This window comes from Gymnogyps californianus, chromosome 21 (assembly GCF_018139145.2).
Source record: "Gymnogyps californianus isolate 813 chromosome 21, ASM1813914v2, whole genome shotgun sequence".
Lineage (NCBI taxonomy): Eukaryota > Metazoa > Chordata > Aves > Accipitriformes > Cathartidae > Gymnogyps > Gymnogyps californianus.
In genome coordinates this window covers 2,400,395-2,413,924 of record NC_059491.1, presented here as the reverse complement: position 1 = coordinate 2,413,924, position 13,530 = coordinate 2,400,395, and the positions used below count along the sequence as shown (strand labels likewise).

At 39.0% G+C, this 13,530-nt stretch overlaps 1 protein-coding gene across 2 annotated transcripts in view; it reads left to right on the top strand.

The window, feature by feature from the left end:
* Nucleotides 1–1,705: 1,705 nt before the first annotated feature.
* PRKCZ (protein kinase C zeta) overlaps nucleotides 1,706–13,530 on the top strand; it is a 66,170-nt gene continuing 54,345 nt past the window's right edge. Inside the window, exons 1-5 of one of the 2 annotated variants that reach the window (XM_050909335.1) lie at nucleotides 1,706–1,951; nucleotides 2,804–3,008; nucleotides 7,880–8,001; nucleotides 11,888–11,977; nucleotides 12,377–12,427. In XM_050909335.1, the coding sequence (XP_050765292.1) occupies nucleotides 2,938–3,008; nucleotides 7,880–8,001; nucleotides 11,888–11,977; nucleotides 12,377–12,427 (334 nt within the window). In that variant the 5' untranslated portion in view covers nucleotides 1,706–1,951; nucleotides 2,804–2,937. Of the gene's footprint in view, nucleotides 1,952–2,799; nucleotides 3,009–7,879; nucleotides 8,002–11,887; nucleotides 11,978–12,376; nucleotides 12,428–13,530 lie in introns of both variants that reach the window. The other variant, XM_050909334.1, reaches the window with a different exon arrangement.

Here is a 13,530-nt window from a genome sequence, read left to right as displayed (position 1 = left end):
TTTGGTTTATTTTTCAAATTTGGTGGGTTACTGTTGCCCAATGGCGGATATAAATAGATCAACAAAAGCCCCAAAACAAACCTTTTGCTTGGATAGCTTATTTGCTTGGAAAATCGTTTTAAGATATACAAGGAAAATAGCTGTTTGGGCAGTATAAGCAGCATTTCCACTAGGGGACTCTCCGAGTTAACTATCCCACGCCTTCATCTGAAGAACAGGCAAAGCCCCGATCTCCTTTACACAAGAGACGGCTTTGCTTCAATCACAGCTTGAAATCAAAAGATCAAAGTCTCATTAGAAAAAAACCAAAAACAACTTTATAAAGCTAAGGGCATTAACCATTTCACAGACTTGCTTCTGTGAAATTGTGGTTAATTCGACAACACTGCTACAACGTATTCTGTTGTTTTTCTCTCTCCCCTCTGGTCTGGCCGCTCAGAAGTCTAATATTGTTTATCTTTGTTATTTTACTTCCTCTTGATTATCTTGGCCGCGGTTTTCCTGCTTTAACAGTTTTGAATGAAACCTCTTAAGGTTGGATGCTGTATTTACACTCATGGGAGATCACACTCGGGTGGAAGTGAGTTTTCCCAGAAAGCAATTCTGACAGCTTCGGGTGCGGCAGCCAGGCCATTGGGTCGGGGGGTGTGTGTGCTGGCAGGGTATTTGGGGGGGGGGGGGGGGGGGCTTTTTTTTTTTGGTTGTTTGAGAGTGGGGGGGGTTTTTGGAGAGAGCGAGCGAGAGCTGTGCCTGTGGGCGACCACGGGAAAGACCCCCTCCTCCACCAGGCCCCCCCGCTAGGACCCCCCGGGCGGCAGCCACCGCTGCTCCCGGGCTGCGCTCCGCCCCTCGCCTCAGCACCGCCCCGGCCCAGCCCTGAGGCGGCCCCGCGCCCCCTGTCGCTCGCCCGGCGCGGGGCACCGCTCGCCGGGGAGCCCGCCGCTGCCACCCAAGCTACCCAGCTCCTTCCACCGAGGGCGAGCCCAGCGAGGCCACATTGGGAAGCCACAGGCCTGCGGCAGTCGGGACAACTCACTACCTCTCCAGAGGGCTCCGAGGAGGGTAGAGGCACAAGCTCGCTGCCCCCACAGCGCGGTAACGGTCGCACCCGCCTCTCCTCTCAGGCCTGGGGCCTCCTTCCGCCACGGCGCTAACGCGTCTCGGAGCGCCGAGGCGCTGCACGGGGACGGCGGGGCACCGAAACTCCCCGGTGGGGCCAAGGCGAATCGCGGCGGCGGCGGCGCGACCCCGGAGCGCGGCCGGCAGCAGCCCCGCGAGGCCACGGAGGAGGGCGGCCCGCCGGCCCCTGCCCTCCGCACCTGTCACCTCAGCCGCCACCCTCGCGGGAGCGGCGCGCTTGCCGCTTCCTTCTCCGATTGGCTGCAGGTGTTCTCCTACCGCTTCATCGCTCGCTTTTGATTGGCTAAGGCGCTCCTACTCCCCAGGTAACGGTTCCCGGCCCATGATTGGTCGTGGGTGGGCGGGATCCTTTTGGGGATTGGCTCCAGGTGAGTTGGAGCTTGCTATTGGCTGACAGGTAGTGTAGGAGGTGTTCTATTGGCTGCGGGCGCTAACCTTCTTAGTCCGCCATGTTCGGCGCGGTGGCGCCGTTGCTACGAGAGCTGGCGGGAGAGGGGTGCTGAGGCGGGGCAGCGGGTCGGGGGCTGAGGGGGAACCGGAGGCTTCTTCCGCCGCGCGCTGCCGCCGTTCTTCTCCGGGGACCCGCCGGCAGGGAGGGCGGCGGGGAGTCAAAGTCCGATCCTAAACTTCATCGCCGGACTTTGAGCAACTTCAGGCCGTGGAGGTGTAGCCGAGCATCGCTGGGACGCGGCCAGAGACGCGGGCCCCGGGCAAAGAGCGTCCCCTGCTCTCGGCGGGTTCGCGGAGCAGGAGGGAAGCGGGACCCGAGGGGCCCCGGTCTCTGGGGTGGGACTTCCCTCGGTCGGAGCAGGTAGGAGGAAGGGGCAGTCCCGAAGGCGTTGAGTGGGGAGGCTGGGGAGAGCCCGCTCCGCCCGCCGTCCCGGCTCGGAGCGCGACAGCAGCCGGGGAAGTGCCGGCGCGACCTCGTCCCGAGCGGCAGTGTCGCCTCCCGGTCGCTCCCCACCCGCGTTGTGTGTAGCCCGTGTCTCCGGCGGGCGCTGAGGGGGGTCCCTGGGGTCGGACAGGAAAGGGCTGCGTGTTCCTCCTGACTCTACAGGAGAAAAAAGGTGGGGAAGCCGAATTCTGGAGTCTCTCACTGGTACCTATGGACCTGCTTCCACAGGCAGTGCGGTTCGGGAGCTATCTGAATATATATGTATGTATAAGGGAAGGTGGTGGTAATTTTGAATAAACAGGATGCTTGTCAGTCTCCAATCGTAAAGGTAGCTTAAATCGCCCCTTGGAGTTCCTCTTCTGCTTTTTTGGGTAAATTTGTAACCAACATTAATTGATAGCAGTCTTCCATGTATATAAAACCTCTTTTGAATTAAAATACTCTACTCTTTGGAAGAAAAGAGCCAGAAGCTGTGTTGATGAATAAGTAAAGATTTCTTTGGAGTATTTTTGGCCAAGAGGGAACTGCTGAAATTTTTATGAAAAAAACATCCTTAAATGCTTGGAATATTTCTGTAAAACTAAACTGTACAGGGCATTTTTAACTGGTCTCATTTAATTTCTCTGCAGGTCAATGTTCTTATATATTTTCTTTTGATTTTTTTGCTGTTCTATGTAAAGCTATTTGTGTTTATAAAATTTGACACGACTTGTTTAGTAGAGTGAGTGTATATTCATCTGTATTCTGTTTTTCTTTCTATGCAGCTAGATTGGAAATCATCTGGAGGATAAACGCATATTTTGCATGTGAAGCTGTTCACTTCAGAATTAAATGAGTTAGCTGTCTTGAATGAACTTATTTCTATATATTTATAATTTCATTTAGACTGCTAAATATAGACCATGCCTAGCAGAATGGGCTCAAAAATTGATTTGAACAAAGACTTCATCAGAGTAAAAACACACTATAGTGGGTAAGTCAGCATATTCTTTCCTCTGTATTGTGTCCTGTCTCATTTTGAAGCATATTGAGCAGGAGTTCATAGTCTGACCTAGTGACAGAGTAACCAGGGCGTTGGTGGATTTATAATTAATGTCAGATCAGGTAGGTAAACTTCTGGGCTATTATAATACCATCCAGACTCCTGCAGCATGCTGATTGTGGAAAAGAGTTGATAGTTTATTCTTCTCTTGACAGGGAGGAAAATGTGCAAAACTAGCATATATCTATTCAGTTATGATGAGTTATTGATTTCTGTTTTGTTACAAGTGTTTGTGGTCACAGACAGGTATAGATCCATCTCTTGCATCCAGATGCAGTTACTACATTTTATCATATCTACTTTATAATAAAGATATGATAAATCTTACATAACGAACTCTACAAGTTACTGCTGAAATTAGCAGGAGGCTATGAAGTACAGGTTGCCTACCTACAGATGTTGGTTTGTGACTGTGTGCTCCATGGGACAAAACATGTAGTGTTTAATAAGAGTCCTTTTCTAGTGGGGATTTTTAGATACTGTTTTAACTTACAGCACTTTCTGTCTTGGAAAATTAGAGGAGGTGTTTCTCTGTGGATAGATATGTAAATCTTGAAATAATAAGTCGTTGCCATTGGTTTTGTCCTTTTTTGTTTGTCTTGCAGGAATTTTAGAAGGAATTATTATTGGAATTATTTAGGTAAATATGAGAAATGGGGAAATTTTGCTTAGATCACAAGTTATCAGTAAACTTAGATGAACCTATGCAAGCTGTGTGAAGACTCAGTTTTAAATGATTAAAAAAAAAAATCAAACCCACAATCTTTGTTTTCCTGTTGTGAATAAATACTAAAAGTCAACTCTTGTATAGTTTGCCCTTTAATTTTTGATAGCTGATTCCCCCACTCCCCTCCTAGTAATTTGACTAATGCAGCTTTAAGGGCAATGAGGTGTTAACACAGCTGCTTCAGTTATCTTCACAATGCTTATTTTTGCAGCTCTGATTTAGGACAATAATAAAAAAAAGTCATGGTCCTTTATGACTTCAGTCAGTTGTTAGTACAGTCAGGAAGATTTTATTACTTCAACAGGAAATTTGGTTTTTCAGACATTTTTAATCTAATTGGTTTGCTGCCACTGTGAGTACCTTGTAAATTAATGTTGCTTTGGTCTCTCCTGTCTTTCTCCAAGGCCTAAGTTTAAGTCATTTGAGGAGTTAAATATTTGGCCGAAGTAAATCCTTAGACTTGATTTGAAGTATTTAGACTGAACTTACTGGCATTTGATAAGTGACCAGAGTTATTTAGCAGTAAAACATCAGAAAAGATAAGTAAATGTTGCTACTGCTGTGGTTGTTCTTGCTGTGGTGTAGAAAAATGCTATTTTGAATTAAATGTAATGTAATTATGGAAGTCACTTCACCAAATTTTATTGAAAACAAAATGCTTTCTTGTTAAACTTATCTACCAGGTCAATGCCAAGTACTTTGAGGTCCTGAGTTTAGAATTCTAGAGCAATTGTATTAATTTGGTAAATGCCAGTTTTCTCATAAATTAGTATGAAAATGTATCTGTTTTTACTTTAGCTGGCTTCGATTTCTAGCTGCGCTACTGACTCTAATTCTTTCCTTATGCTTAGTCATTTGATTTTTATGTCTTCATTTTGCCACCTGTAAATAGAAAGTCTAGTACAATCTGTTAATTTACAGTTCATTTATCTACAGGTTAAATTTTCATATGAAAATTTGCTTAGTAAAAACATAGGTAAGCTTTTAGTGATGAGAATTCATGTCAAAACTTAAGTCTTAACAAAATACAGAAATTTGCTACTTTATATGAAGTAAAATTTACAAGAAATCCATGTATTGAAGTAAATGGATGCACTGCATGCTGTGGTTCATTGTTACTGCTGCTCAGTAATTTCTGAAATGTGTCCATAATAGTTAATGCAGATCAGTTGGGTTTTGTTATCATTAATCTGCACCATGGTTTTGTTTTGGTTATTTAATAGATGCATGTAAACTGCTTTGTGAACTCCAGGAGAAAGATCTGTACCATATGTTTGCCATTACTAAAAATTATTTTCTGCTCCATAGTTTTATCCTACACCTCTGAATCATGTCATACATAGGCTTAAGTTGGAAAGAACATCTGAACTTCAAATACTTGTGTGATGTGCTTTTCTGAGGTGCATGGATATGCATGCTTCTCTGAAACAGCAATAGGAGAGCTGCCTTAGCTCTGTAAGGGAAGGCACTATAAACACAAATAGAACTTAGTGTAAACAATTTGGGATAGCTTGCTGGCAGATAGTGTTGATACAAAGTAAAAGGAGTCTGTCTGTAGAACTTGTCTGTGCAGAAATGGAGGAGGTGATAATACTTGTGTCACTATTAGAATTCATGTGTAATTATTATGATGTTTTACAATAAACTACTACTGTAGTTTCTCCTGCCACACGATAGTCAGTAATTTCCATGAGCTGTGAAGTCTATAATATGTCAGTTTACAAAACAAGAGTTCCAAAGTCAATGAATTTTCATTTTGTTCTACTGATCAAATTCTGTGAGTAAGAGCTGACTATTTTTGGCATTGTAGACTGTATAACTGATTATCTCAGTATCTCCATTAAAGTACTGTACTCTTCTTTTGAAGAAATTTGACAAACTGCAGGAAATCATTGATGCTGGACAACTTCAGAATTAAGGACAAGCTCCCTCTGGTAGCTGCTAAAAAATTAAAGTGATAGTACAATATATCATTGTGAGATCCCAGTTAAAAATCTAAGCATGAGGAAGTTCTAAAACACGTGAATGTTGAGTCTATCTCTGTGGAGTCCTAGTATCTTAGGTATTCATGTTTCTGGGTGTGACAGAGTTCCTAACATAGCATAGTATAAATAACCACATAAGTAGATTGCAAAAGATACCTGACAAAAAAGTGTCCTGTGGGGTTCTTTAGTGTTAAACAATGAATGATTTTCATTTATCTGTGCCCTGATTGCCTAATGTGGCTATACAGACATTAAGGTTAAACACAGTAAATCTCAAAGGAACATGGATGTCATTGAGATAATAATTTGAATAAATATCATTAATGTTTGCATCTGCAATAGGTGCTATTTAGCATACTTAGTTGTGTTTTGTCCATTATGAAGTTTATTAATTTTCCTGTAGAATGGCAGTGCCATCTGTTATAATTTTAACAATTTAAGGGTGATTAGTATTTGTCACCTTTAGTTGGAGTTTGTAGTGTGCATAGTATTGTCTTACTACACAGTTTCAGTTTTTGAATATTATTTAGATACTTGTGAAAGTGTAATTGTCCAGAGTTACCACAGATCCATAGCTACTTGATTTCATGAGTAGCTTGTGGTGGCAGTGCATTAAGTAATGAGCTGCAGTTGTTAGTGACCTTGTCTTGGCGCAAGGCAGTGCACCAGACCTCAAACGCTACTTGGAGAACTGGTTTGGTCTCTTACTTTTGTGAGTGCATAAAATATGACTTTTTTTGACAGGGAGATATTCTTAAACTCAACCTCACCTAACAGCTTTCAGTATCATACAATAATACAGATTTACAAGTTGGCAGTTAGCGTATGTATTTCTTTCTCCGTTGTTATTATGAAGAATTACTAAGTTGCAAAGGTACACTTGAAAACGTAGCAGTGCTTTTAATCTGAATTTGAAACTTAGTACAGTTCTTTAAAATGATTGTTTTGGAGCTTTGCTTACTGTAATTTTTCTCAGCAAAGGCAAGATGCGAAGTTATTAGTGCATATCGTTTAAAATATAAGTCACAGAATTTAAGGTTCTTAGTTTAGTGTAGTACCTTTCGGCTTCTAGTTGAAAGACATAAGTAGGCAAAATATGTAATATAACATGTTTTCTAAAATGACATGTCACACAGTATGAAAATAGGAAAACTATCTCAGTCATGTTGGGAAACTTCTGATATATTTACTTTATTAAACTAAGAGGGGAAAGAGTTACATATGCCAGTAGCCATTACCTATAAAAATGCTTCCTCCTCATCCCCTAGAAGGTTTTGAAAGCACTGAGATGACTTAAGTACATCTCCACTTTCTTCCTGCACTTGCTTAATCAGTTGGTTTCCTTGAGTCTGTCATTTCAAAAATATTTAGAAAACAGGAGAAAGTCTACTTTGTATCCTCAGATTTTGTTTTGCATAATCTTTTTTTTTTTAATCTTTGTCCTGCTTTGACAGTACTGTGTGGGCTTTCATTATATCAAGAGTTATTCTCACAAATGCCTGAGCATACTGTATGGTTTACATTAGCAGAGTTCAGTATTGGGTTCATGTTCTCAAAACACTATAAAGGTAGAGCACAAGATGCAGAATTTGAGTAAGATTTTATCTGAATTTCCTTGTAATGATATCTTTTGAGAATTCACCTAATCAAAGCTTTCTCTCTAACAATATAGTGGATGTGAGGAAAAAAAATCTACATTTTAAAAGGATTTTACAGTAAATGAGATTTTACTTATCTCCTGATGGAAGAAGTACCTGGATAAAATTTAATTCTTACAAAATCTTATGTTTTTTTACAACACTTCAAAAGCTGATAGTTACAGTAAGGGAACTTGACTCACCCAAGTAAACATGCATTAAAGATGGATCATTAACACAGTTAATTCCTGCATACTAAAGTATTTTTTAAAAGTTAGACACTGTGAGATGTAATCCTGTTGACTCCTATTTACATTAGTGGGAGCATTTTGTATGAGGAATGCTGATTCTGTCAGTATGATTTTGCAGCTTAGAGTCCATAGATGGAATTGTTGGAATATGCAGGCTAATGCAGATTTTTCTGATAAAAGCTTATGTTTTCATCTCATGCAGGGACATCCTGATAACAAACTTGGATGCATCAATAAGCTATGATGAACTTTGTGATGAAGTGCACGAGATGTGTAATTTACAACAGGAACAGCCAATTACTCTCAAGTGGATTGATGATGAAGGTATTGTACTGAAATACTACTTAGGTGTTCTTGGGTTTACTGTTCATTGTGGTACAAAGAAGGGGCATTGAGGAAACTTGTTTATATAGGTTTCATATTGTGGCGTTACTTTTCATTTCTAAATACCAGGCTACATAACCCTGTCTTATAAAGCAGGGAGCTTGGGGAAATGAGCCTCAAAACATCAAGGTTGATTGCAGTAGCACTTGAATTCACTTCTGTAGAAGTGAAGGCTTTGTAGAACTTTAATATTTTACTATTCCATACTTCTATGCTGAATGCAAAGTTTGTTTTAATTTCAGACTTTCATAGGCCTAATGCTATACCCCTCAAACTTCTCAATTTCAAAATCTTGGCAAGATCACTTTTTGATGTTTTTAACCCTGTCAGCTTCCAGAATGACATAGGCATTTGCATCTTCTGAATTGTGATTTATCTCTTGAATGAGTGTGTTCTGAGAAGCAATGCAATTGTAATACCAGAAGATTGTTTTTAACTCTTCTAGGATTTTTGTATTTTATGCAAGGTAGGTGCTAAGAATTCCAGTCATGATAATTGATTTTCTCTTTTTATGGTGGTTGTCCCTGGCAACTGCGTGATAGTCACTGACTGTAGTGTTGATTATATTAATGGTCTAACATACCCTGTTCAAGAATTAGAGGGTAGATGTTGTCTATATTTAAAGGAGCATTCTACTGAATTGGTTGTTAATATGCTGTTGATGTAAAATACAATGACCAAACATGACATAAAGGTAACTTGAATTTGGTTCTGTCTTTTTTCCACTTGACTGATACTTCAGAGCTCCATTTTTCAAAGGTAGTAGGCATTAAATAAAAACTTATCAGAAATAAGTTGTTTCCCTATTGTGGTGGGGAAAAACGCCCCATATATCTAAAGTCAGTCATGTCCAGAAAAAGAAAATGGGAGGGGCGTTCATATGTGGGAAAAATAGTGCATCCCACTGCCTTCATCCACTGCATCATTCATAGGCAAGCTATTGCAGCAAAGGAATTGGAGCCAGAAGTGCATGGAGTGCTACAGGATGTCATCAATGTGATTAATTTTATAAAACCAAGAACTTCAGAGAGCACAATGTTTACAATACTTAGTAATAAGTTGGGGAGTGACCATGAAACTTTTGTACCTCACAGAGGTTAGCTGGTTATCTTGCAGCAAAGTGCTTAAAAGAGTTATTAAACTTAAAGAGGAGTTATGCATTTTTCTTTTACAAAAAGATAAATGTTCCAAATATGCGGACATTCTGTGATGACAAGTGGCTGTCAGTAGTATGCTACCTAGCAGTTATTTTCAAAAAAATTAGCAATCCCAATGACTGAGAAAGTAACTGCTTTCAAAAGGAACTTATGCTATATGGAGACAGCATTTTGAAAATGGCTATTTGGAGATATTTCTATTGTTCCATCGGTATGCTTTAACTTGGAAATGGAATTTTTTAACCTGTTAAAACTTCCAGTTTCAGTGGGTTTTGAACCCATTAGCTAAAAATGCAACACTTTGAGATTAGTTTGCAAGAACAGCTGATTGATATCAGGGAAGATGAAAATTTACTAACTGAATGCTGACGAAACCTTTACATGAATGGTGGATGGGATTGAAGAATGAGTATTATGATTTAGTAAGTGCAGCGTAATAAAGAACTAAGAACGATGCACTGCTTTCATTTAGATATCTATCTTTGAGGTATCTTTTTTTAGCTATGACACCATTAAAACCAAGTATTGAAATAAACTGAGCTTAGAACCGGACCTTTGAGTCATTATATCATAAAATGTTAAACCAAGATTTTCAAAAGTCATGAAGCATATTCAATCACATAACTCTTTAATTAAAAATATTTTTAATTAATTTTAATATTTTGAGAGGTACAGTTTTGTGCCATTAATAAATATTTTAATTTTTTATATTATTTAAAATTCCTATCTTTATGTTTTTATAATATACATAATTTATAAATATACATTAGGGGTTTGTGCACAAAAAATTTTAATGATGGGGTGTGCTGTCAAAAAAGTTTGAAGACCACTGATCTAGAGGTTGTTATGGGCTGTTAAAACAGTATTTCTGCCTACCAGAGAGGTATTCCTGTATTATCTTCTAATTCCGATGTTTAACATGAAGTAAAAATGTCCTCACTTAACCTGATTAAGATTTACACCTTGGAAAAGTCATTTTCTGAAATATAGGTCTCAGTAATACATGTGGACTGGCTTAGCTTCCACTTCTCCCAAGAAGCTTTTCCAGTACTTTGTTTCTCTGGCACCAACAAATTAATTCAGTGGTTTTTTTATGGAACATCACCGATGTATCATATCACTGTTTCCAAATTGTATTGAAGTCCATGGTGTTAGCTGTGAAGAGCCATCTTTGGGCTGTCTCTCCTTCAGAGCTTTGGAGAAATGGAGTTCATTTTCACTGCTGTCTTGGTTTTGGCTGGGATAGAGTTGGGGGGGAGTGAGGAGCGGCTCTGTGGTGCTTAGCTGCTGGCTGGGGTTAAACCACGGCAACTGCTTAAAGGCTAATATCCATACCACAGGTAGTTTTTAGTCTTCCAAACATTACTAGTTAATAATGTTTTGCGGGTACTCTTGTCTGACTGGATACTTGCATTCCTGTGTATTTTCTTAATGTAAAGCTAATGGTATATGTCAGAGATAAATGGTAATAAAGTGTGAATAAGGCATGGTACTTGAGCCCAGGCCTTAGTGTGCAATAATGCTTTTGTCTCAATTTATTTTATTCTTTTCCCTGTGAATTTCATCCTGAATGATACCTTGTCGTTTGGGGTGTGTGGGTTTTTCTGTTTTATCTATTTTAATAGTTAGGCTCTTTAGAATATGCTTTAAATTGCAGCTGGCATGTTGCCTTTTTGAGAACTTTTAAAAGCTCTGTTTGTTGAATCTGCTACTAAAGAATGTGGGTACAGAAGACAAAGTCATAGAAACTAAAGCTTGATATATCTTTTTCTGAAAGAGAGGGTTGTTTGTGGCTAGGAAGGTTTCATGATCTTTTTCCTTCTGTTTGCTTTTCTTGTACTTCTATATCTAAGTTGAAAGAAAAAGTGTGAACCTATTTTCCTCAAAACATACAGGCAAACCCTGAAAATTTTAGAGACTTTTAGAGAGAAATTAACTTTACGTTAATTGTATCTCTACAGGCACTGGAACAGGTTGCCCAGAGAGGCTGTGGATGCCCCATCCCTGGCAGTGTTCAAGGCCAGGTTGGACGGGGCTTTGAGCAACCTGGTCTAGTGGAAGGTGTCCCTGCCTGTGGCAGCAGGGTTGGAACTAGATGATCTTTAAGGTCCCTTCCAACCCAAAGCAATCTATGATCAGCGTTGGCATATTTGTATCCCATCCGTAACTTTCATCTGTGTATCTTATTTTTTACACTTTTTAATCATAGATTGCTTTTCTGTCAGTCTAGCAAGAGAGACTCAACTAGAATCTATGTGTACCTTCATAACTTTTAAGTTATCATATCATGGTTCTGAAGTAATAGAGGTTAAGGTAGCAAGATAATGGGCCTTTTAACAAAGGGTAAATTAATTTTGAATTAAACTTAAATTTTCAGGTTCCTAGGAAGTGATCTTCTTTTCTTTTGCTGTGTTAAAGATCTTTAAGCATATCTATTCACTTTGGTTTGCAAGGAGACAACAAAATACAAATGTGTATTTCTATCTACTCAGTTTTGATAAAATTAGAAGGAAAAAAAATTGTGTTGATATATTTTGGCTTTGATCAAAATGCCAGCTTAATATTAAATGACTGAAAGAAAAGCAATCCTGGGGGCTGGTACATTTCCTACTAATTGAAATTCTCCACTTCTTCAGTCATAAATTTGCCTATGTATTGCTTTTTGTTAGGTGACCCATGTACCATCTCATCTCAGATGGAACTGGAAGAAGCCTTCCGTTTGTATTGTCAAAACAGAGATGAAGGGCTGATTATTCACGGCAAGTATTACACAGTTCAAGAACCTGTACACATTTATTGATAATCCTAACAGCTTCTTAAATGTGAGATTGGAACAACTCCTTTGCCCATCAAATAACATTCTTCTTATGTAGCTGGTGCCCTATAGTTTGATGTTGTAAGAAGGAAGTGTTCTTCCGGGTGTGGAGCCCAAAGCTGAAACTATACAGTAGGCTTTGAGGGGGCTTCAGGTTCTAAACTGCACAGATTTGTTAATGCTGTAGTCAAGTATAAGATCTTGCCAGTATGGAACCAAATTTTGATTGTCATTTCTCATGCAGGATTATTTAGAAACTGTCTTTGTGTAAATATATTCAATAATTAAGGAAAAAGTACTACCGAGAATCTTTTCACTTAAAAAAGTAATGTTTTTGTTTTAGTTTTCCCAAGTATTCCAGAGAAACCCGGCATGCCTTGTCCAGGAGAAGATAGTGAGTACTAAAATGTTACCAAGTTTTAGCTTAATTCTTTCAGTCATATGGAAAAGAAATATATTGAAAGATTTTCATAATCTAGGGTTAAGTACATGTGGTTTCTTAACAGAATGTAAATGTTTGCTGTTTTATCAACAGAGAAATTATATAAATCAACATTGTAATACTGTTTTAATGTTTCTGAGGATTAATACTCTTTTCCAGTAGCTGATACCAGGATTTTAGATGCATATTTGAATGCTTTTGTGGTTCTTTTGGTTTCTTAACTTGCAGGGAAAAGTGATGTACTGAAGAAGAGGGAGATACAGCCTTTTTTATAAAAAGGTTATTAATCTCTAAAAAAATCTTGTGAAAGGTAGATAAATGTCCAGAGGAAGGACACACAATTGATATGGTTTACGTGTATTTCAATAACTTAAACTGCACAGGGATAAAAGGATTAAATAGCTGTATAGTCACTTTTCATTGTGGAGGGACGTCATCAGTACATTAATTCATATCTTTGTAAATGTTAAGGAAAGGAATGTGAATAATTGGGTGACACAGTTACCAGATGATGCTTGGCTAGTCACAGTGGTATGAGTAAAAGGTAACTGAAGAATTGAAGGACCTTTGCTCTTCTCTTTGGAAGATACAAGAGCAGATAAAATTAATTGCTGACAAAAGCAAGTAATGCATACTAGGAGAAGACTACTTACCTGATCAGGATCTACACTGACAGACTGGCTGAAAATGTGTAGTGCAGTGGTCAATAGTTGTGAATAATATTTTCAATTAGAGAAATAATACTAATATACTAATAATTGCTCTATTGAGAACTTTTACTGAAATTTAGAAGATGGAGTGAGATGGAATAAATACCAAAATATTACAATTTAAATATGATTTTTTACATTTTAAACTACGGTAGATGAAAGGTTAAATGTAAAAAGCAGACAAGTTTTCATGTTGTGACTGGTTATTAAAGTTGTCTTAAAGAAAGAAAAAAGAGTAAATGTGCAACACTATCTGCTGTCCTTGTTCAGCCAATTAGAGAAAATAAAGACTATTTTCTATGCTGATTAGAAGTGTTAAAGAAATTATTTTCCTTGAAACACTTC